General features: G+C 45.4%; 1 protein-coding gene across 1 annotated transcript in view; it reads left to right on the plus strand.

Annotated features, from left to right (window-relative positions):
* LOC146079440 (thiamine transporter 2-like) overlaps nt 1-16,493 on the plus strand; it is a 49,977-nt gene extending 33,484 nt beyond the window's left edge. Inside the window, exon 5 of the mRNA XM_083186219.1 lies at nt 15,899-16,493. Within this exon, the coding sequence (XP_083042345.1) occupies nt 15,899-16,036 (138 nt within the window). The 3' untranslated portion in view covers nt 16,037-16,493. The remainder of the gene's footprint in view (nt 1-15,898) is intronic.
* The last annotated feature ends 7,774 nt before the right edge of the window (nt 16,494-24,267 follow it).

Below are 24,267 nucleotides of genomic sequence, written 5' to 3' on the forward strand. Positions count from 1 at the left end.
TGGCAGCAGCTTCAGCACTTGGAGGAAGTGGTTATTGTACTATTGGAGCCTTCATATTTTGATTCTCCATTATCTTTCTGGAGTACAGTCACACAGCAGCAGACACAGAAAATTTTAAAATGATTATTATTAAGGAATTTAAGGCAGTAACCCTTATTGTAAAAAAAAATTAGATTGATTATTTTGCAGCACTGATGTGCGGCGTGACAGGTGAGGTGAGACTTGTGTAGTACCCTGTCCCAGCTTACAGTCACACAACAGTAGACACAGAACAACTGAAAAGGATTATTATTAAGGAATTTAAGTCAGTAACCCTTATTGTCAAAAAAATTAGATTGATTATTTTTTGCAGCACAAATTATTTTTACTATTTCAGGTTGTCACTATCAGCAGCATAGTAGTTAAAACTACTACACCATGCAGGTTTTTGTCACAGACACAGGCAGCGGGGTGGGAGAGTGAGTACGTGGGTGGGCACCAGGGAAGACAGCCAGACATGCCCACTGTTCAATCTCCTAGACTGGAGTGAACATGGCGCCCGCCTGGCCGTCCTTATATAGTGATAGTGTCCGGATCTCGCAAGCTCCGGAAAGGCGCGCTCCGAGCCTGGGCAGGAAAACCCGAACAGGCTCGGAAGCACATTCGGATTGTGGGGTGTTCGGAGGTGTCCAGATTCCCCAAATCCGAGCGCACTCATGTCTACCAATTTCATCTGTGAACTCTTTCCATTAGGTATTCAGCTAATCTTAATAACCACCTAGGTTACGCCTGGGTCCACCAATCCCCAGTCGTGACACAGATAAAATGTCACATGGGTCACAGTAAGTGTGGAGGGACTTTTTGAACTCCTGTGAATGTCATTCTGTGTTATATGATATCCCACTGAAATTTTACATTATATGATTACAGTATTTATTGCTTGTTGAAGAGATAAAAATTTCCTTTAAGAATCAGGAATTCAAATGAATCTTTTTAATTATATTTCCCATGGAAATAGACATCCTTTACATCAGAATTACTGACATTCCTGATGTTAAAGAACTACACATCCCAGCATCTGTACCACACACAAACATATGCTAAGGCCCGGCAACAGGGCGGTCAAGGGGGGACAGGCCTCGATGATCTTTTTTTTTAAATCTTCATCTTTATTTGATTTTGCAAAATGACATATACATAATAAAACATACATTTAAATTACAACACAATACGTAGGTACATTCACTCATTTTTCTCCGGGGAATTCACAGGGGCATTTTACCCTTTACCCATGCCCCATCTAGAAACATGGTTTATATATATTTATTCTCTTACATCACAGTACAGTTTACAAATGCGCCTTCCACTTTGGATACTTTCCACTCTACATGGTCTAGTAGGAGGGGGGGGGGGGGGGGAGGGGATTCCAATTCATTTACTCCTTCTCGATTTACTCTCGATAATATATGTTTAACCCCTTCCCGACATTTGACGTACATTTACGTCATGGTCGGGAAGTACTTCCCGACACATGGCGTAAATGTACGTCATGGCTTTAAACTGTCACCGCGTCTATAGACGCGGTGACAGTTTAAACATGTCTGCTGTCCCTGACAGCAGACATGTCCCTGCATGCCCAGGGGGGGCTGCGATGCCGCCCCCCCGTCGGCGATCGCTGTGATTGGCTGTTCAGTGTGAACAGCCATTCACAGCGTTTTCTGTGTCACCGGCGAATAACGTTCGCCGGTGACACAGGGATCGGAGGTGATTGGTGCTGTAAAGTACAGCACCAATCACCGCGGGGTGTAAGGGTGACACTGGTGTCACCCCACCTCACCCCGCCCGCCCCCAAAGGCCGTGATTGGTTCGTCGGACCGACGAACCAATCACAGCCATGGAGGGGGGTTTAAACTAACGGTGACTGCACTGCAGACGCCATTCCGGTCTGGAATTGCGTGCAGTGCGGTCACCGTGCCCAGCTGCCGCGATATACTGACCAGAACCCCTCTAAATACTTACCTGATCACTGCCTGGATCTTGCTTCTTCTTGTGACATCCTGTGCTGTGTTGTGCTGTGTTGTGCTGCTGCGAGTTATTAGATAGAGAGATAGAGAGAGAGAGATAGAGAGAGATAGAGAGGCCTAGTGACAGAGAGTGCTATATTTTGTGCTGCTGCAGTGTGATAGAGCTATAGATAGAGAGATAGAGAGAGATAGAGAGAGATAGAGAGAGAGAGATAGAGAGAGATAGAGAGATAGTGACAGATTGTGCTATATATTTTTTATATAACTGACTGCTGCCCCCCCTTTTGTGCTGATCAGTATAAATTAACTGATCAGCAACTTTTTGGGGGCGCAGGTTTTTTTTTTAGATATATATACCTGTCAGTGCTGCTGCTGCTGCAGTGTCATAGAGTGAGAGATAGAGAGATAGAGAGAGATAGTGACAGAGAGTGATAGAGACTGCTATATTTTGTGTCTGCTGCCCCCCTTTTGTGCACCCCCAGCAACTTTTTGGGGGTGCAGGGGTTATTTTTCATATATATAACTGTCAGTGCTGCTGCTGCAGTGTCATAGAGTGATAGATAGTGAGAGATAGAGAGATAGAGAGAGATAGTGACAGAGAGTGATAGAGAGTGATATATTTTGTGTCTGCTGCCCCCGCCTTTTGTGCTGATCACTATATCTGAGGTGATCAGCAACTTTTTGGGGGTGCAGAGTTTTTTTTTTTTATATATACCTGTCAGTTGCTGCCAGTTGCACTGTCAGTTGCACCAAAGGTTGTGCACCTGCTGCCCCTCACTGGTAATCAGTGTCGCATCACTGATCACCTTTTTTTTTTTTTGTGGGTGCTGTGGGGTCTTTTTTTAATTTTTTTTTTACACACACTGTGATTTTGTGGGTGTCCTGTGGCCACTGTGCGCTGATCAGTGACGTACATCACTGATCAGCTTTTTCGGCACAGGGTTGATCTATTTTTTTTTTTTTTGATCAAATTCCTGTTGTCTTTGAGCGCTGTTCAGTGACGGACATTACTGACCAACATCTGTGCTCAATTTTTGGCGCAGGACCTTTTTTTTTTTTTTTTTAACCCCTTCAATTTTTTTTTTTAACCCCTTCAATTTTTTTTTTTAACCCCTTCAATTTTTTTTTTTTTAACCCCTTCAATTTTTTTTTTTTGTATAAAGTATTTTTTTTTTCTGCACTACATACACACTACACACTACATACCCCCCGGGTTGAAATAAAGTTTGTACCCCCCCCTACACTATACACGTGTTGAAACATTTCACTACCAGTAACACAAAAATAAAAATGGCATCCCAAATGTCATCCCAAATGTCATCCCAGTCATCCAGAAGAATGTATTCAGCGGAGGAGGCATATGCCATGCTTGCCTCTGACTCTGACACAGCCAGTGATGCAAGCGGGGAATTTGAAGGATTCGTCTTAAGCTCCTCTTCCTCCTCTGGTGATGAGGGACCCCCTCAAAGACGCCCCCGTAGAGCAGCTGAGACCCCCCCCCCCCCAATAATTGATCTCGTATGGACCCCACCACCAGACAATTTTGAGCCCCAGGTTCCTGAGTTTTTGGCCATGCCAGGAATCCAATTTGATTCCACAGGTCTCAGAGAAATTGACTTTTTCAAATTATTTTTCTCTGATGATTTTATAAATTTAATGGTGGACCAAACTAATTTATATGCCCAGCAGTTTATTGCTCAAAACCCCACGTCATCATTTGCTAGGTGGACCCCTGTAGATGCAGTAGAGATGATGACGTTTTGGGGTCTGGTGTTTCATATGGGCATAGTAAAAAAGCCAGAAATTAGGCAATATTGGAGTACAGATGTTCTGTACAGCACCCCATTTTACCGTATGGCCATGCCCCGGGCTCGATTTGAGACGATCCTTAAATTTTTGCATTACAACGATAATGCACAGTGCCCACCCAGAGATGATCCCACCTTTGACCGGCTATTCAAAGTCAGGCCGGTCATTGATCATTTCAGTGCCAAATTTGCAGAGATGTACATCCCTGAAAAATTTATTTGTATTGACGAGTCCCTTATACATTTTAAAGGAAGGGTTAAATTCCGCCAGTACCTTCCCAGTAAGAGGGCAAGGTATGGCATAAAAATGTATAAGCTGTGTGAAAGCACCTCAGGGTACACCCACATGTTTAGGGTATATGAAGGGAAGGATTCAAGAATTGAACCGCCAGAATGCCCCCCCTCCCTCGTAGGTGTTAGTGGAAAAATTGTCTGGGATTTAGTGCACCCCTTCCTGGATAAAGGTTATCACCTCTATGTGGATAACTTTTACACTAGCATCCCCCTGTTTAAGGCCCTTGGTTCAAGAGGTACAGCAGCTTGCGGTACTGTGCGCAAGAACCAAAGAGGCCTCCCAAAAACGCACATTGCCCAAGTAATGAGAAGGGGTGAAAGCAGGGGAATATGCACCGAAAATATGTTGTTGGTCAAATATAAGGACAAGAGGGATGTCCTTATACTGACAACAATTCACGGAGACAGTACCACCTCCGTCCCTGTACGAGGTACCAGTACCCACACCTCAAAACCTAATTGTATCCTGGATTACAATAGGTACATGGGCGGAGTGGATCTTTCAGATCAGGTACTGAAGCCGTACAGTGCCCTGCGGAAAACAAAAATCTGGTACAAGAAGCTGGCCGTGTATATCATCCAGATGGCACTGTATAACGCTTACGTGCTATTCCGTTCTACCGGCCAGAGGGGGACATTTATGCACTTTCAAGAGGAAGTCATAAAGGGCCTAATATTTGGGAACCAGCAGGCAGAGGGCCCCAGTACTTCTAGTACTGGCCCCCGTATTGTACCAGGGCAGCATTTTCCTGATGAAATCCCCTCCACTGGAAAAAAGGGCAGGACACAAAAAAGGTGCAAAGTTTGCTATAAAAAGGGAATAAGAAAGCAAACTATTTTCCAGTGTGACACTTGCCCCGACAAACCCGGCCTATGTATAAAGGAGTGTTTTAAAATATACCACACATCTATGGATTATTAGGTTCATAATTTCACCGTGCTTCGGGGGTCTTGCTAATGCCACATAGCACCCACCATTCATTCCACCAGAATCTGAGCCGCAAAATCCAAAAATCACTCCTTCCCTTCTGAGTCCTGCCATGCACCCAACTGGTATTTTTCGGTCACATGTGAGGCATTGCCGTACTCGGGAGAAATTGGAGCACAGATTTTGGGGTGCTTTTTCTCCTTCATACCTTCTGAAAATGAAAAATTTTGAGCCAGAACTGCATTTTTGTGTAAAAAAATGTAATTTTTCATTTTCACTGCCCAGTTGTATCAAAATTGGTGAAACCCCTGGGGGTTTGAAATGTACACTATACCCCTAGATGAATTCCCTGAGGGGTGTAGTTTGCAAAATTGGGGCACTTGTGGGGGGGTTCCACTGTATTGGTGCTTGGGGGGTCTTGCTAATGCGACATAGCACCCACCAACATTCCACCAGAATCTGAGCTGCAAAATCCAAAAATCACTCCTTCCCTTCTGAGTCCTGCCACTTTTTGGTCACACATGAGGCATTGCCGTACTCGGGAGAAATTGGGGCACAGATTTTGGGGTGCTTTTTCTCCTTCATACCTTCTGAAAATGAAAAATTTTGAGCCAGAACTGCATTTTTGTGTAAAAAAATGTAATTTTTCATTTTCACTGCCCAGTTGTATCAAAATTGGTGAAACCCCTGGGGGTTAGAAATGTACACTATACCCCTAGATGAATTCCCTGAGGGGTGTAGTTTGCAAAATGGGGTCACTTGTGGGGGGGTTCCACTGTATTGGTGCTTGGGGGGTCTTGCTAATGCGACATAGCACCCACCAACATTCCACCAGAATCTGAGCTGCAAAATCCAAAAATCACTCCTTCCCTTCTGAGTCCTGCCATGCACCCAACTGGTATTTTTTGGTCACATGTGAGGCATTGCCGTACTCGGGAGAAATTGGGGCACATATTTTGGGGTGCTTTTTCTCCTTCATACGTCCTGAAAATGAAAAATTTTGAGCCAGAACTGCATTTTTGTGTAAAAAAATGTAATTTTTCATTTTCACTGCCCAGTTGTATCAAAATTGGTGAAACCCCTGGGGGTTTGAAATGTACACTATACCCCTAGATGAATTCCCTGAGGGGTGTAGTTTGCAAAATTGGGGCACTTGTGGGGGGGTTCCACTGTATTGGTGCTTGGGGGGTCTTGCTAATGCGACATAGCACCCACCAACATTCCACCAGAATCTGAGCTGCAAAATCCAAAAATCACTCCTTCCCTTCTGAGTCCTGCCACTTTTTGGTCACACATGAGGCATTGCCGTACTCGGGAGAAATTGGGGCACAGATTTTGGGGTGCTTTGTCTCCTTCATTCCTTGTGAAAATGAAAAATTTTGAGCCAGAACTGCATTTTTGTGTAAAAAATGTAATTTTTCATTTGCACAGCCCAGTTGTATCAAAATTGGTGAAACCCCTGGGGGTTTGAAATGTACACTATACCCCTAGATGAATTCCCTGAGGGGTGTAGTTTGCAAAATGGGGTCACTTGTGGGGGGGTTCCACTGTATTGGTGCTTGGGGGGTCTTGCTAATGCGACATAGCACCCACCAACATTCCACCAGAATCTGAGCTGCAAAATCCAAAAATCACTCCTTCCCTTCTGAGTCCTGCCATGCACCCAAATGGTATTTTTTGGTTACATGTGAGGCATTGCCGTACTCGGGAGAAATTGGGGCACAGATTTTGGGGTGCTTTTTCTCCTTCATACCTTCTGAAAATGAAAATTTTTGAGCCAGAACTGCATTTTTGTGTAAAAAAATGTAATTTTTCATTTTCACTGCCCAGTTGTATCAAAATTGGTAAAACCCCTGGGGGTTTGAAATGTACACTATACCCCTAGATGAATTCCCTGAGGGGTGTAGTTTGCAAAATGGGGTCACTTGTGGGGGGGTTCCACTGTATTGGTGCTTTGGGGGTCTTGCTAATGCGACATAGCACCCACCAACATTCCACCAGAATCTGAGCTGCAAAATCCAAAAATCACTCCTTCCCTTCTGAGTCCTGCCATGCACCCAAATGTTATTTTTTGGTCACATGTGAGGCATTGCCGTACTGGGGAGAAATTGGGGCACAGATTTTGGGGTGCTTTGTCTCCTTCATTCCTTGTGAAAATGAAAAATTTTGAGCCAGAACTGCATTTTTGTGTAAAAAATGTAATTTTTCATTTGCACAGCCCAGTTGTATCAAAATTGGTGAAACCCCTGGGGGTTTGAAATGTACACTATACCCCTAGATGAATTCCCTGAGGGGTGTAGTTTGCAAAATGGGGTCACTTGTGGGGGGGTTCCACTGTATTGGTGCTTGGGGGGTCTTGCTAATGCGACATAGCACCCACCAACATTCCACCAGAATCTGAGCTGCAAAATCCAAAAATCACTCCTTCCCTTCTGAGTCCTGCCATGCACCCAAATGGTATTTTTTGGTCACATGTGAGGCATTGCCGTACTCGGGAGAAATTGGGGCACAGATTTTGGGGTGCTTTTTCTCCTTCATACCTTCTGAAAATGAAAAATTTTGAGCCAGAACTGCATTTTTGTGTAAAAAAATGTAATTTTTCATTTTCACTGCCCAGTTGTATCAAAATTGGTGAAACCCCTGGGGGTTTGAAATGTACACTATACCCCTAGATGAATTCCCTGAGGGGTGTAGTTTGCAAAATGGGGTCACTTGTGGGGGGGTTCCACTGTATTGGTGCTTGGGGGGTCTTGCTAATGCGACATAGCACCCACCAACATTCCACCAGAATCTGAGCTGCAAAATCCAAAAATCACTCCTTCCTTTCTGAGTCCTGCCATGCACCCAAATGGTATTTTTTGGTCACATGTGAGGCATTGCCGTACTCGGGAGAAATTGGGGCACAGATTTTGGGGTGCTTTTTCTCCTTCATACCTTCTGAAAATGAAAAATTTTGAGCCAGAACTGCATTTTTGTGTAAAAAATTTAATTTTTAATTTTCACAGCCCAGTTGTACCAAAATTGGTGAAACCCCTGGGGGTTTGAAATGTACACTATACCCCTAGATGAATTCCCTGAGGGGTGTAGTTTGCAAAATGGGGTCACTTGTGGGGGGGTTCATAAATTTTAGCATCTTATGGTGCCTAGAAACCTACATGGTGCCTAAAAAATAATCTCATAAAAAGGAGGCTCCAAAATCAAGTAGGTGCTCCTTCTATTATGAAGCCTGTGGTTTGGTCAACGTGCACACTAGGGCCACATATAGGATATTTATGAAAACAAAAGAATTGGGGGAATCAATTTTTAGTCACATTTCTCTAGTAAAATCTACTGTGTTCCTTAGAAAAATGTATTAAAATTGCAAATCTGCAAAAAAAATGAAATTTTGAAATTTCACCTACACTTTGTTTTAATTCCTGTGAAACACCTAAATGGTTAACAAACTTCCAAAATGCTGTTTTGAATACTGTGAGGGGTGCAGTTTTTGAAATGGCATCATTTATGGGGGTGTCTCACATACAAGTCCCTCAAAGTCACATCAGAACTGAACTGGTCCCTAAAAAAATCAGTGTTTGAAATTTTCTTGAAAATTTGAGAATTTGCTATTCATATTGTAAGCCTCCTAGTGTCCAAAAAAATTAAAAGGAAGTTGAAATAATGATGGAAACATAAAGTAGACATATGGTCTATGTTAGTTATTAACTATTTTGAGTGGTATGATTATTTGTCTCACAAGCAGAAAATTTAACATTTTGCAAATTGCTAAATTTTCCATTTTTTTACGACATTTTGGTATTTTTAACAAAAAAACACAGACTGTATCGACCCAAATTTACCACTAATTTGAAGTACAATGTGTCACGAAAAAACAATCTCAAAATCACTGGGATAAGTAAAAGCAAAAAAAAGTTATCCCCACTTAAGTGATACATGTCAGATTTGAAAAAAAGGGCTCTGTCAGGAAGGCAAAAACTGGCTCTGTCAGGAAGGGGTTAATGTATTGTTCTCCCCTTAGTTCTAGCTCTGTGCCTGGAAGTCTCTTCCTATGTTTGCCTCTTTTTCGAGAACTCTTCTCTTCTCTAATTACCGTGTTCAAAAAATTGTCAACATACGTGCATTTTAGTGCCCTGCCTAACCCAATAAAGTTAATAAATGTCTACTTGCTTTTTTGCTGGTGCGTGATACATCTCTTACTGTGTTTATATATGAGGGAAAAGAGAGAAAAAGAAATTTCTCTCCCTTCTTTCCTTCTATTTATTCATATATTTATTTATTTTCATTTTTTTTTTTGTTTTTTTTTTGGTGTATACTTAATGTAAATTTATTTCTTTATACAAGGGTGATTGTGTCCACGGTTTCCAAATCTGTTGGAATTTACTTATTGTGTTACGTCCGTGTGCTAAGTGCTTTTCCTGTTCAATAACATAGTTCACTCGAGACTTCCAGGCATCATAATCAGGAGCAGCGTTGGACATCCATGCTCTCCCCACCATTACCTTGGCTATTGCGTATACGTTTTGTACATACATTATCTCATTGGGCCCACCTCTACCCGCAACCACTCCTAGCATGCAACATTTTGGGGTTAGGATTGCCTCTGGAATTCCAGTGGCTACTATATCTTGTGTCACTTTATCCCAGAACTCAGCTACCCACCTACATTCCCACATTAAATGTATAAATGTCCCGGGGAGTGTTCCACATTTGGGGCAGTTGGGCGATGCTCTCCCAGCAAATTTTGCCAGTTTAGTAGCTGTCATGTATGATCTGTGGAGGATAAGGAATTGGGTCTGTTGAATACGGAGCGAGTTTGTGGCTTTTTTCACTGCCACTTTTGCAGCTGTCCATTCCTCATCACTTAGTTCCCCCACGTCCTGCTCCCATTTTCCCCTTAATGCTGTTAAACCATCTATATGTTTCATTTTTCCCAGATTAGCATATATCCTGGAGACTACTTTTTTTTTATCCTTTGCTTTGATGATTTTTTTAATCGGTGACTCTCCAAACAAGGGAGGGGAGTTGAGGAAGTATGTTTCCAATATACTTCTTAATTGGAGGTAACGGAAGAAGTAAGTTCTGGGTAAGTTATATTCCTCCTTTAGCTGAGAGAAGGATTTAAGGCCCCCCGGGTCGTAAACCTGGATAAGAGTGGTTACTGTGAATGGTTGCCAGACTTCTCTGACCTGTAGGGTCTTACCTTCTCTAGCTGTGAGTAGATCTATTATTCGATATTCATTATCTAGATATTTTATTCCCATATTTTGGTTTACTTCCCGCCATATCTTCATTGCTTGTATGACCAAAGGTAGATCCCTGGGGCATTTATCCCCCTGTATAATCCTATATAAAGGGCTGATATCCGGTGTGGATACTGCTACCAAAGCTTTGGTCATATGACTACCATGTTCCTCCTCTCTTAGCCATGTTCTCAATTGGGCTGACTGAGAGGCAATATAGTACCTCCTGAAATCAGGGAGCCCCAGCCCACCATCTGTCCCTGTTCTCATTAAGTTGTTGAGTTGAACCCTTGGTCGGGTGCCGTTCCAAATATACGACAAGATAATACTATTAAGTTTTCTAAATAATGATTTTGGGAGATATATTGGAGATTGTTGTATTATGTACAAAAATTTAGGTAGGACTGTCATCTTAACCAAGTTGACCCTTCCGGCCACGATCAATGGCAATCTACTCCACGATTTTATTTTTTTCCCTAGCCACTCCAGCAGGGGTTATATATTCAATGGAATAAACTCTTTAGGATCCCGGGATATATGGACTCCGAGGTACTTGAATGTTAAAGCCCATTGTAACTGTGATGGAGAGGATAAGGGGTAGTTCCCTGGGTCCCCTACTGGAAATATGATTGATTTCGTCCAGTTAATCCTGAAACCGGTGTAATCCCCAAATTCCTCAATCCACTTCAGTACTAAAGGGAGGGATACTGTATGTTGCTTTAGGAATATTAATAAATCGTCCGCATATAATGAAATCCTCTCCATCTGGCCTGCGCCCCCAAAACCAATATCTCCCGGGTATTGCCTGATCAAGCATGCCAGGGGTTTAATCGCCAGGGCAAACAGGACTGGGGAGAGGGGACACCCCTGCCTGGTTCCCCTGGCGAGTTTAAAAGAGGGGGACGTCCAGCCATTCACGGAAACCCTGGCCGATGGGTCTGTGTATAGTAACTGAATACATTTTATGAAGTTTGGACCCACTCCATATGCTTTAAGGACCTCCCATAAGTATGGCCATTCTACAGCGTCGAACGCTTTTATAGCGTCTAGTGAGACTATGGCAGCCTTCCTCTCGCCTGTACCCATTATCTGCAGATGGGAATATAGTCTACGTATATTTATGCTGGTGGCTTTATCTGGCATAAAGCCAGTTTGATCTGGATGGACCAGCGTAAATATATGTTTGTTCATTCTCTCTGCAAGAATCTTGGCCATTACCTTCGCCTCAAACGAGATGAGGGAGATGGGCCTATATGCATCCATCTCTGATGGGTTCTTGCCTGGTTTTAATAGCATAATTATTTTGGCCTCTGTCATTGATTTCGGAACGGCCCCCGACTCAAAACTGCCCCTAAGTGTTTCAAACAATAGGGGTGCAAGTACCTCCGTATATTTTTTATAAACCTCCGCTGGGATGCCATCCAATCCTGGGGCTTTCCCACTAGGTAAGATTTTTATTGCATTCCTCACTTCTTCAATTACCAAGGGGCCGTCAATCTCCAAGGAGTCTTCCTCCCTCAGCTTTGGTAGTTGAATATTGTCCAAGTAGTTCTTTATTTCTTTTACATTGTGCTCTAACCTATTTTTATATAACTGGGTGAAATATGCCTCGAAGGCTCCCCCTATCTGGGATGGTGTATTCACTATTACCCCCGCTTGGTTCATTATCGCTGGTATTATATTTGGTGGGCTTTCTGCCTGTGCTAGGTAGGCCAGGTACTTTCCTGGGCGGTCAGAGTTTTGATATCTTTGTGTGGCTCTATGGTACATTATATTTAGATTTACCTTTTTTATAGCCTCTAGCCATATCGTCTGAGCCTCCTGCCACTCTACATACGAAGTATTGGACTTTTTTATACGATATTCTGTTTCCTTATTGAGACAGTCCTTCTCCTTAACCCTTATATCTTCCCTGCTCCTTTCCTTAACCTCGGCTATTTGTTTTCTGAAAGTTCCCCTCATAAATGCCTTTAATGCGTCCCATATAATAGGCAACCCAGCCGAACCCAGATTTTTTTCCCAGAACTCCTGCCACTGATTCACTAGATCTGAGTCCAGATCGATACTACATAACCATTTTGGATTCAATTTCCAAAAGTTACTCCCTCTTTCATTGGGCTCGGCAAATTCCATATATACTGGGGAATGATCTGATATTCCCCTCGGTCTATACTCGATCCTGTGAACCAGTGGCATGAAGTTCCTAGAAACCAGCACCATGTCGATCCTAGAAAATGCTACATATGTAGCTGAGAAGCAGGAGTACTGCTGGGCACTTGGGTTGAGCTCTCTCCAAGGATCTACCCATCCTATATCCTTAATGAAATTGGCGAAGCCCATATTCCCTCTTGCTATTCCCGAGGAGACACTCCTCCATCTATCTAGCTGGGGATTCAAAACATTATTAAAATCTCCCATACACAACACCAGCGCAAGCGGGAAGGGGGCCACAAACTCGGAGGCCTTTATCAGGACCTTATATGCGAATGGTGGCGGGATGTAGATTGCCAATACTATCATATGCAAAGTATTTATCACACAGTCCAGAAAAACATAACATCCTCCGGGATCTATCAAGACCCTATTGCAGATAAATGCCAGGGTTTTCCTTACTAAGAGTGAAACACCCCTGGATGAGGACGTGAAGGGGGCGTGGTATGTATGGCCAATCCATGCTTTTTTGAGGGCCATTAACTTCCCTCCTACTAGGTGTGTTTCGGATAGACAGATTATATCCGCCCCATACTGCCTCAGTTGGTTCATCACTAGGGATCGTTTTATTTGGTCATTTAACCCACGTACGTTCCACGCGAGTGCCTTAATCGTCCCTGTGGCCATTTCTCATTGCCTTTCCCTCACGTCCTCCATCCTGAGGCCGCTTTTGACAAATAATCCCTTCCCTTAGGGCTAAATCTGTACTTGTATCATGGGGTAGGGCCCCTCCTGCCAATAACCCCATGAGCTTCCCTCCGAAAATGAGCTTATACCTACATAATAACATACAATTCCATACGTAACATCCCCGACGCAAATAACCCTCCCCCCTCCCTGTATACCCTTTTCCACTAGGCATACCTATTCCAGCCCACCCCCCCCCCCCCCCCCGCCCCTAACAAAAAAAAAAAAAAAAACCAGGCAAAAATACAGTGACTATATACACGCTTACACCCCTCTTTTCCCCTTTTCTTTTTCTGGGGGGCTATACCAGTGAAACCACCAATTTGCAGGGGGCTCCCTGACACATCATTTCGTTTTCATTTTTTGTTTTTCCTCTATTATTCTTTTTTGCAGTGTCCTGTGGACTAACAATCCGCCAACTGCCGACCTCCTGGGGACGTTTTGTCTAGCCATTTAGCAGCCTCGTTTGGTGTAGAAAAGAAAAGTGTCTCGTCGTTGTTTATTACCCTTAACTTGGAGGGAAATACCATTGAGTATTTTATGTTTTTTTCCCGTAGTTTTCTTTTAATATCGACAAATTTTGCTCTGTCCTTTTGTACCTCCAAAGCAAAGTCTGGAAACACCGAGACTTTTGTCCCGTTGTGCTCCAGTGGCCCTTTCAGGCGTATCAGACGCAATATAGTGTCCCGGTCCTGGAAATTTAGTTCTTGGAGGGGCTCCTGGTGGTAATGGCCGGAATGGTACCCTGTGTGCCCTCTCCACCGAGAAATGATCTGTGAATGAAGATTTCCCGAATTTAGCACACATCCATTTTACAATAAATTTAGATGCGTCTGCACCCTCCTCATGCTCCGGCAAACCCACGAAGCGTAGGTTGTTTCTTCTTAATCTACCTTCGACGTCTAACATCTTACTCCTCATTTCGGTGATTTGCAGGGCCATTTTATTTACTTTATTCGACCAATGATTATTGATGTCTTCAAGTGCAGATATACGGACCTCTGCCTCTTTAATCCTTTCTGTGGTTGCCTTGAGCTCAGTTTTTATTGCAGCCATATCCTGTTGTACCTCATTGATTTGTACGGACAGCCGTTGTTCTGAACTATTTATTGCCTCTAATACTTGTTGGAGTGTAATCTCCGGGACTGGGGTGGGGCTTTTATTTTTTGTTGGTGTTGCCTGCGGGGTAGACGTGGGGGTTTGTGCCGTATTGCGGGCATACCTCTCCAGCCTGGCGGCAGCTGATGATGTGTTACCTGTTTTGCCCATTTTGTTGTGGGCACTAAACAGTGTAATCAGTCTGGCCCTTTGTGCTGCTTAGAGCTAGCTGTCTTGCGCTGTATGCACTTCCCCTTTAAATAGCAGACCTCGCACTCCTATTCACAACCAGCAAAACATAAACAGTCACGGTTAGAAATAAATGTTTTATACTGCACCGGCTCGTTGCTTCCGATTCTTGAAACTTTCAGGTGGCTCCTTGCTTTATACAGGAAACCGCGGTCCCGGGCCCACAACTGTTGTGTAGATATGCTTGTGTAAAGATTCAATCCACCTTACAGCTGCCCTTGTTCTCAGCCAGCTGGGCTTCGACCACTATTCGCTCAATGGAGCTTTAGTTTTTACTACCACCTAATTTAGATGGAGCTTGACAAAGCTTCTGATGGGCCTCAGGGAGTCTTTGCAGATTTGTGGCCGGCAGTCTATGTTGTAGAACATTCACCCCTCACCAAGCTGGCTCTCACCTCAGCGGTGTTTGTGATTTCCTCCTGCTGCCTCCAGTGTCTGTTAGATGCCCATTTGGGCTATAATGCCCCTGTACAGGTGCCTGTCCTCAGGAGAATGAAGGAAGGCTCTCTCACAACCTCCCAGCCTCCTGTATGTGTCCACAGCAGCCTACTCCAAGACCCCCTTCCTAGCTGGACCGCTCACCGCCCAGCCTCCTGTATCGCCTGCGGCTGTCTCCTCAGGGAGGCTCTGGCTGCTTGCTGCACCTCGCGCCGCTGTACTCCGGGAGGGGATGGAGACGCGCTGACTCGTGTTGTCGTCACTGCTGTGCGCTAGCATGCGCCTCCAGCGTTTCTCCATCTCCCGCTCTCAGTTACTGGCAGCCGCCCCTTGTCACAGACAGCTGTATGCTCCGGCGCGTCTCCCCACTCTCAATCGCTGGCAGCGGGTTTCACAGGAGCTATCTATCCCCGGGTTGGATGCTCATGCTGGGCTTCAGATTCCACAGGTATGCACGGATCCATGCATGTCAGGGAGCTCACTCTCGCACCTCCTCACTCCTGCACCGCCGTGGCCCCGCCCCCCGGCCTCGATGATCTTAGGGGCCCCAGAGGCATCTCCGATGTATGCCCTGTACCGGCGGCCTGCACACTACTGTGCTGCGGCTGGCTGTGCAACTGTATCTGTGCCCTCCGCTTGGCCGCCTGTACTGTGTTCCACATTGCGGCTGTCACAGTCTGCCTCAGTGTACGGGGCCGTAAGACTTCTGTTGCCTGCCCTGCTTATGCGGCAGTATTACTTTAAAGGAAACTAAATTTCCAATGTATCCTCAGCTTTTAAAGACATCATGTAATTTCATCTGAAAGTGAGAAGCCGCCACACCACTTAAAAGCTTCTATTATAAGTACTGAACCCACTAGGAATACACATATATTATTATATTAGCTAAAAAGAACTGTAACATCATAATAATCACACAAGTAATATATCCATTTCTTTCCTCAGTTTTTGGTCTACGGAAGTTACTATACGGTCATTGCAGGGATTTTCTTTGTGAGGAGCCTGTATGTCCTGATATCATTGCGCTGCAGCCGGCATGACAATTACCAGGACAGAGACATAAAGGAGGAGACTAATCTTTGATGACTACTGCCCCCATTTCAGAGATTGTGAATGGCTGTGGATAAGAAGACCATATATAAATACATATGACTACTCTTGTACTCTATATAATACGCACAATGCACTGGACGTTGTTAAATAATTCCTGGAAGACAAGACACGATGACTATGATGACACCAAGCAGATATTTTCACCAATTGAACTTTTTTTTGTTACTTCGTTCTATTTATAAACAGTTCCCAGAGGTGAAGCATCTTTTTTTTTTTTTTATAGTTTTTATTAACAGAAAAGATTTAGTTTCACACAGTAGTATAACTTACACATTACATTCTTTTACAGACATATAGTTAACTAGGTGATTCATCGCGCCCTACGGGCGCTCTTCACACCGTCGTAAGGGGCTGCGCCCCCTTAATTTGTGAACGTTTGTATATGAGAAATATGGTTAGAATTGTATGAAAGATGCCCTGTATTGCAACTTAGGTGTCCGCGAATCGCGGGAGGGGGGGTCGCGGAGGGTGCCGCGAATTGCAGGAGGGGGGGTCGCGGGGGGTGCCGCGAATTACAGGAGGGGGGGTTGTGGGGGGGTGGATGCTGCGAATCGTGGGAGGGGAGGGATTGCAGAGAATCGCGGGAGGGGGGTCGCGGGGTGGTTTGCCGCAAATCGCGGGAGGGGGGTTACGGGGGCGGGGGTTGCGGCGAATCATGGTAGGGGGGGGTCGCGGGGGGTGTGCCGTGAATCACGGGAGGGGGGGTGACGGGGTGGGGTGCCAAGAATCGCGGGGGGGGTGTGTGTGTGCCGTGAATCGCGGGAGTGGGGGTTGCGGGGGGGGGGGGGGTGTGACGCGAATCGCCACAAGAAAAAATCAACACAGAAAGGTCAACACATGTAAATGTTGACATAAGTGTGGCACTTCATTGGTGTCCATGTCGACACATGAGAATGAATATGAAAACATTCAAAAAATGAAAAAAAAAACTTCAAAAACTCATGTCAACCTTTTTCATTGTCGACCATAGCCATGTCAGTGTTTTCCATGTGCAATTTAATTCTGGAGCTGCCGCGAATCGCGGGGGGGTGCCGCGAATTGCGGGAGGGGGGGTCGCAGGGGTGGGTGCCGCGAATCGCGGGAGGGGGGGTTACGGGGCGGGGGTTGCGGCGAATCATGGGAGGGGGGGTCGCGGGGGTGTGCCGTGAATCACGGGAGGGGGGGTCACGGGGTGGGGTGCCGAGAATCGCGGGGGAGGTGTGTGTGTGTGTGTGCCGTGAATCGCGGGAGTGGGGGTTGTGGGGGGGGGTGGGGGGGGGTGTGACGCAAATCGCCACAAGAAAAAATCAACACAGAAAGGTCAACACATGTAAATGTTGACATAAGTGTGGCACTTCATTGGTGTCCATGTCGACACATGAGAATGAATATGAAAATATTCAAAAAATGAAAAAAAAAAACTTCAAAAACTCATGTCAACCTTTTTCATTGTCGACCATAGCCATGTCAGTGTTTTCCATGTGCAATTTAATTCTGGAGCTGCCGCGAATCGCGGGAGGGCGGGGTTCACAGGGGTTCCGGTGGGGGGTTGCCGCGAATTGCGGGAGGTGGGGGGTCACGGGGGGTGCCGCGAATCGCGGGAGGGGGGGTTGCGGGGGTGTGTGACGCGAATCGCCACAAGAAAAAATCAACACAGAAAGGTCAACACATGTAAATGTTGACATAAGTGTGCCATTTCATTGGTGTCCATGTCGACACATGACAATGAATATGAAAAAATTTAAAAAATTAAAAATAAATCTTCAAAAACTCATGTCAACCTTTTTCATTGTCGACCATAGCCATGTCAGTGTTTTCCATGTGCAATTTAATTCTGGAGCTGCCGCGAATCGCGGGGGGGTGCCGCGAATTGCGGGAGGGGGGGTCGCGGGGGTGGGTGCCGCGAATCGCGGGAGGGGGGGTTACGGGGCGGGGGGGGGGTGTGACGCGAATCGCCACAAGAAAAAATCAACACAGGAAGGTCAACACATGTAAATGTTGACATAAGTGTGGCACTTCATTGGTGTCCATGTCGACACATGAGAATGAATATGAAAACATTCAAAAAATGAAAAAAAAAACTTCAAAAACTCATGTCAACCTTTTTCATTGTCGACCATAGCCATGTCAGTGTTTTCCATGTGCAATTTAATTCTGGAGCTGCCGCGAATCGCGGGGGGGTGCCGCGAATTGCGGGAGGGGGGGTCGCGGGGGTGGGTGCCGCGAATCGCGGGAGGGGGGGTTACGGGGCGGGGGTTGCGGCGAATCATGGGAGGGGGGGTCGCGGGGGTGTGCCGTGAATCACGGGAGGGGGGGTCACGGGGTGGGGTGCCGAGAATCGCGGGGGAGGTGTGTGTGTGTGCCGTGAATCGCGGGAGTGGGGGTTGTGGGGGGGGGGTGGGGGGGGTGTGACGCAAATCGCCACAAGAAAAAATCAACACAGAAAGGTCAACACATGTAAATGTTGACATAAGTGTGGCACTTCATTGGTGTCCATGTCGACACATGAGAATGAATATGAAAATATTCAAAAAATGAAAAAAAAAACCTTCAAAAACTCATGTCAACCTTTTTCATTGTCGACCATAGCCATGTCAGTGTTTTCCATGTGCAATTTAATTCTGGAGCTGCCGCGAATCGCGGGAGGGCGGGGTTCACAGGGGTTCCGGTGGGGGGTTGCCGCGAATTGCGGGAGGTGGGGGGTCACGGGGGGTGCCGCGAATCGCGGGAGGGGGGGTTGCGGGGGTGTGTGACGCGAATCGCCACAAGAAAAAATCAACACAGAAAGGTCAACACATGTAAATGTTGACATAAGTGTGGCACTTCATTGGTGTCCATGTCGACACATGAGAATGAATATGAAAACATTCAAAAAATTAAAAAAAAAAACTTCAAAAACTCATGTCAACCTTTTTCATTGTCGACCATAGCCATGTCAGTGTTTTCCATGTGCAATTTAATTCTGGAGCTGCCGCGAATCGCGGGGGGGTGCCGCGAATTGCGGGAGGGGGGGTCGCGGGGGTGGGTGCCGCGAATCGCGGGAGGGGGGGTTACGGGGCGGGGGTTGCGGCGAATCATGGGAGGGGGGGTCGCGGGGGTGTGCCGTGAATCACGGGAGGGGGGGTCACGGGGTGGGGTGCCGAGAATCGCGGGGGAGGTGTGTGTGTGTGTGTGCCGTGAATCGCGGGAGTGGGGGTTGTGGGGGGGTGGGGGGGGGGGGTGTGACGCAAATCGCCACAAGAAAAAATCAACACAGAAAGGTCAACACATGTAAATGTTGACATAAGTGTGGCACTTCATTGGTGTCCATGTCGACACATGAGAATGAATATGAAAATATTCAAAAAATGAAAAAAAAAAACTTCAAAAACTCATGTCAACCTTTTTCATTGTCGACCATAGCCATGTCAGTGTTTTCCATGTGCAATTTAATTCTGGAGCTGCCGCGAATCGCGGGAGGGCGGGGTTCACAGGGGTTCCGGTGGGGGGTTGCCGCGAATTGCGGGAGGTGGGGGGTCACGGGGGGGTGCCGCGAATCGCGGGAGGGGGGGTTGCGGGGGTGTGTGACGCGAATCGCCACAAGAAAAAATCAACACAGAAAGGTCAACACATGTAAATGTTGACATAAGTGTGCCATTTCATTGGTGTCCATGTCGACACATGACAATGAATATGAAAAAATTAAAAAAATTAAAAATAAATCTTCAAAAACTCATGTCAACCTTTTTCATTGTCGACCATAGCCATGTCAGTGTTTTGCATGTGCCATTTAATCCTGGGGCTGCTGCGAATTGCGGGGGGGGGGGTGTTCCGCGAATCGCGGGAGGGGGGTCGCAGGGGGGGGTGCCGCCAATCGTGCAAGGGGGGGTTGCGGGGGGGTTCTTTTTGCCGCGAATCGCGGGAGGGAGGTCGCGGGGGGGGGGGTTTCCGCGAATCGGGGGGGGGGGGGTGTCACGGGGGAGGGTTTGCCGCGATTCGCGGGAGGGGGGGGTCGCGGGGTGGTGGTTATGCCGCGAATTGCGGAAGGGGTCGTGGGGGGGTTCTTTTTGCAGCGAATCGCGGGAGGGGGGGTCGCGGGGGTGTTTTTGCTGCGAATCGCGGTAGGGGGGGTCGCGGGGGAGCGGGTGTTTTTGCCGCGAATCGCGGGATGGGGGGGGGGCGCGGGGGGAGGTTTTGCCGCAAATCGCGGGAGGGGGGCGCTCACCTGGTGGCTGTGGAGTAGCAGTGCTGGGCAACATGGGAAGGCAGTGGGTGTCTGGCACTGTCTGTGGGCTCACTGGGCTGGTTCTCTGTCACATACCTCCCAACATGACCCTCTCCAAGAGGGACACAATGCTCTGTTTCTAGACTTCCCCTTAATGTATGATTGCCATCACCTGTTTTAAACAGGTTAATTTCTCAGAAAGGTGTTCAGCACAGATGAAGGCAATCACACATTAAGAGGAAAGTCCAGGAACAGAGCGTTATAGACACAGACACCCACTTTGAGTGACAGATGTAGCCAAATATATAGGAGATACATTCTAAAATTGATCAAAATATATATATTTTTAAGAAGTTTTAATTCAATTTGATATACAGTATCAAACTAACTTTTGACCTGAAAATATAGATCTAGATGTTACAGATCTTATTTAAAATGGTTGACCCATAGATAATATAATTGTATTATACCATGTTGTTAGTTGAAAGTTTTGTCGCAATAGTGCTTTAGTTTCTGGAGATAGAGTTTTAATATAATTTAACCAGGTGTCAAAGAATTTTTTGGTACGCTTTTCTTTTTGCAGAGTAACCTTAGACCAATCCATAGTGAATAAATAAGATAGCCTAGGAAATAATAAGGTAATCGACACTGGTTCAGGGGATATCCATTGAGATAATATTGTCTTTTTGGCCACTGCAGCAATTTTATTAAGAAGTCTCAAGTTTCCCGTGCATAGACCCTGTCTTGATTCGGCAGGTATTATACCCCAGAAGGCCCACACACTATTAATAGTAAAAGACAGATGTAAATCTTGATTTATATATTTTTCAACAGCTGACCATAAGGAACCCACCATAGGACAGGACCACAAACAGTGCATAATATCAGCTTCCAGGGCTCCACATTTGAAACAAGCTGATGTGTCTGCTTTGCCCATCACAAATTTAAGCTTTGGTGTAAAATATGCCCTGTGTAGAATTTTTTGGTTCATCTCTACATATGACATAGATACTAGGTGCTTATTTATGGTTTGGTAAGCTTGAAGGAGCGATTTTTATAGGAATGTCAGGGAAATCTCTCTGCCACTTAGTCAGACCCTTTCTGTCTCCCTCTAGATTCAATGTCACACGGGCTTGGTTATAAATACTTGAGATAGTTAGAGGTGAACCCGGGTTATGTCGAATGGTACTATCGAGATCAGTTGACATACCCCTATTTCCCAATATTGACACTACCGCATAGTGAAGCATCTTAAAAACATTATGCAAGGTAGAGCCCTTTGCATACATTATGCCAGATAGAGCCCATTACACACATTATGCCAGATAGAGCTCATTACACACATTATGCCAGATAGAGCCCATTACACACATTATGCCAGATAGAGCCCAGTACACACATTAGGCCAGGTAGAGATCCTTGTACCTATTATAGCTGATAAAGCACCTCCCCCCCTTTACTCTGCTCCTCTCCCCACCCACTGGTGGGTGGCAAGATGAGTCGCGCTACATCTGTAAATAAATAATAAGTACCGTACTGTAAGTGAATTGAGCTCTTTCAATGATTTTCTGTTTACATCCTTTGGTACATAGGGCCTTCTCAAAACCATGTGCACTGCAGGTGGGGCAGATATAACATGTGCAGAGAGAGTTAGATTTGGGTGGGGTTTTTCTTCAAAGTGAGATCTATATTGCAGTGTAAAAATAAAGCAGTCAGTATTTTCCCAGCACAGAAACAAAATAACTCACCCAAATCTAATTCTATCTGCACCTGTTACATCTGCCCCCCTGCAGTGCACATGGTTTTGTCCATTTGAGAAGGAATTTGCCTCTAAGAGTGAACTAGAATAAGGACCATAGGGGCAGATGTATGAACGGTCGTTATGGGGGAGAAGGGGTATTAGCACACGTTATGTGCGCTGATACCGCTTCTCCCCCATGTATGACGCGGCCGGGATGCGGTAATGGACAGGGGCGCTATGCGCCCCTGTCCATATCGGCGCTGCTATCAAAATGATAGCAGGCCGAATGTATGAACGGTCAGCATCGCTGACCGTTCTGCACGAAGCCTGCTTTGGCTTCGCCAGCTTCAGGCTGGCGAAGCCCTATCTAAACAGCAGGGACAGCGCTGTCCCTGCTGTCAGCTGTGGGCTGCGCTGGGGATCTCGCGTGAACAGCGAGATCCCGCGCATGCCCAGTGCGGCCGGCCGGGGGACAGGAGATAGCGCATCAGTATTAACTGATGCGCTATCTTCAGAAAGGGACATCGCCGGAGGGGGGAGTTAACGCTCCCCCGCTTCGGCAGACAAGATGTTAATACATCTTGTCGAAGTCCCTTCCTGCTTCGCCTCGCTATTGAGGCGAAGCAGGAAGTATCATAGCGGCGCGATAAGCGCTGCTATGATACATCTGCCCCAGTGTTACATAGTAGTTTATGCTGAAGAAGGACGTTTGTACATCAAGTTCAACCTTTATTAGAGGGTATTTTCTATTTGTTATATCCCTATATATGAATTGTGTATTTTGATTTGATTTTGGACAAATTGCGATTATTATTTGTACATCTGGAAGTTTTTAACCAATAAATGTTTATCCAACCTTATTTTAAATGTATTTATTTTGTCTGCTGACACCACCTGGCAGTTTGCTATATTGGCCGCTGATATATTTGTACATGTTAAGCATGTCTCCCCTTAAATGTCTGTGGAAGATACCTGTTTCCACTCCACTGTAATGTCTCCGGAGTTGAACTTCCATTGAGGGAATAGATGTGGGATTGCCCAGCCGCTGTGTTGTATACGGCCATGCATGCCGTGAAAGTGCTGGCTCCCGCTCCATACTCTAACTAGGTCTCCTGTTGAGCCGATGTATAGTCAGTGACCACCACTGTTCGTGCTGTTAAAGGATGGCATCACTATTGCTATGAGCCCCACACACACACTTAATTTCTAAGCGATCTAGTCAGATCTAGTCAGATTGCTTAGAAAATAGGCAAAAAAACGCTACGTGTGAAAGTACCATGTGCCATATTTGCCAAAGCAAATATTTTTATTCATCATAATGGCCTGTAATGTTTACCTTATTTAGGAAATATAATCTTTTTTTATGCTACATTTTTAATTTGAATTTATATAACAAATGTGAACGATGCTGGCATTTTCAGTGGATGTTTTCCACATCTCTCAGAGATGTTGGCACTCAAAGGGTTAAAATAGAATAACAGTTATTTCCATTAGCTATGACATTCAGCTCTTGATAACAGAATTAAGTATTTCTTATAAAATGCCCGGTGGCTCTTTAAGTTCTTTCCTCACCATCAAATAAATAATTAACTATTGTTCTAAAATTTGTTATATTTACTGTAGTGTAAATATTTCACATTTGACAATAGTTCCCGTAGACAAAGCATGGGTGTTACAAGTAGCTTGGTGGTGCAAAGTCTATTTTAATTTGAAGCTTGGTTGTGAAAAAAAAAGTAAAAAAAAATCTTAAATAAAATTATATCTGTGGATTCATTGAGGCTGGATCAGTAAAGGAACATCTAAAAAGAAACACTTAAAAATTCCACTTAAAAGTGGGTATCAGATTGATATCAGACCTCTACGTTAAGAACTCACTGGTCTCTCTAGATGACCTTAAAACTAAATACCCTTCACTGTCACCCCTCTTTTACGAGTATTTCTAGATCCGCCACTTTATCAATTCAATCTTCCACACCAGACCGATTGAAGCTCCTACCCTATTTGAACGGGAATGTATCGTGAACCCAATAGGAAGAGGGATAATCTCCTGAATATACTCTATCTTGATAGAGGCCACAGCTCCCAAGCGGACCCGCCATGAGCTGGAGTGGGAGAGGGATCTTGGTCCACCCCCAGACGATCTGTGCTGGGGCGAGGTGAGAGAGGGTATTGCCAAGAGCTCAATTTCCACACGCATAAAAGAAACCTCCTATAAACTGTACTATAGGTGGTATTATACTCCTGATAGATTGTAAGTAACAAGACATTGGTTCCCCC

Source organism: Crinia signifera, chromosome 5 (genome assembly GCF_055691185.1).
Source record: "Crinia signifera chromosome 5, ASM5569118v1, whole genome shotgun sequence".
In the NCBI taxonomy this organism is placed as follows: domain Eukaryota; kingdom Metazoa; phylum Chordata; class Amphibia; order Anura; family Myobatrachidae; genus Crinia; species Crinia signifera.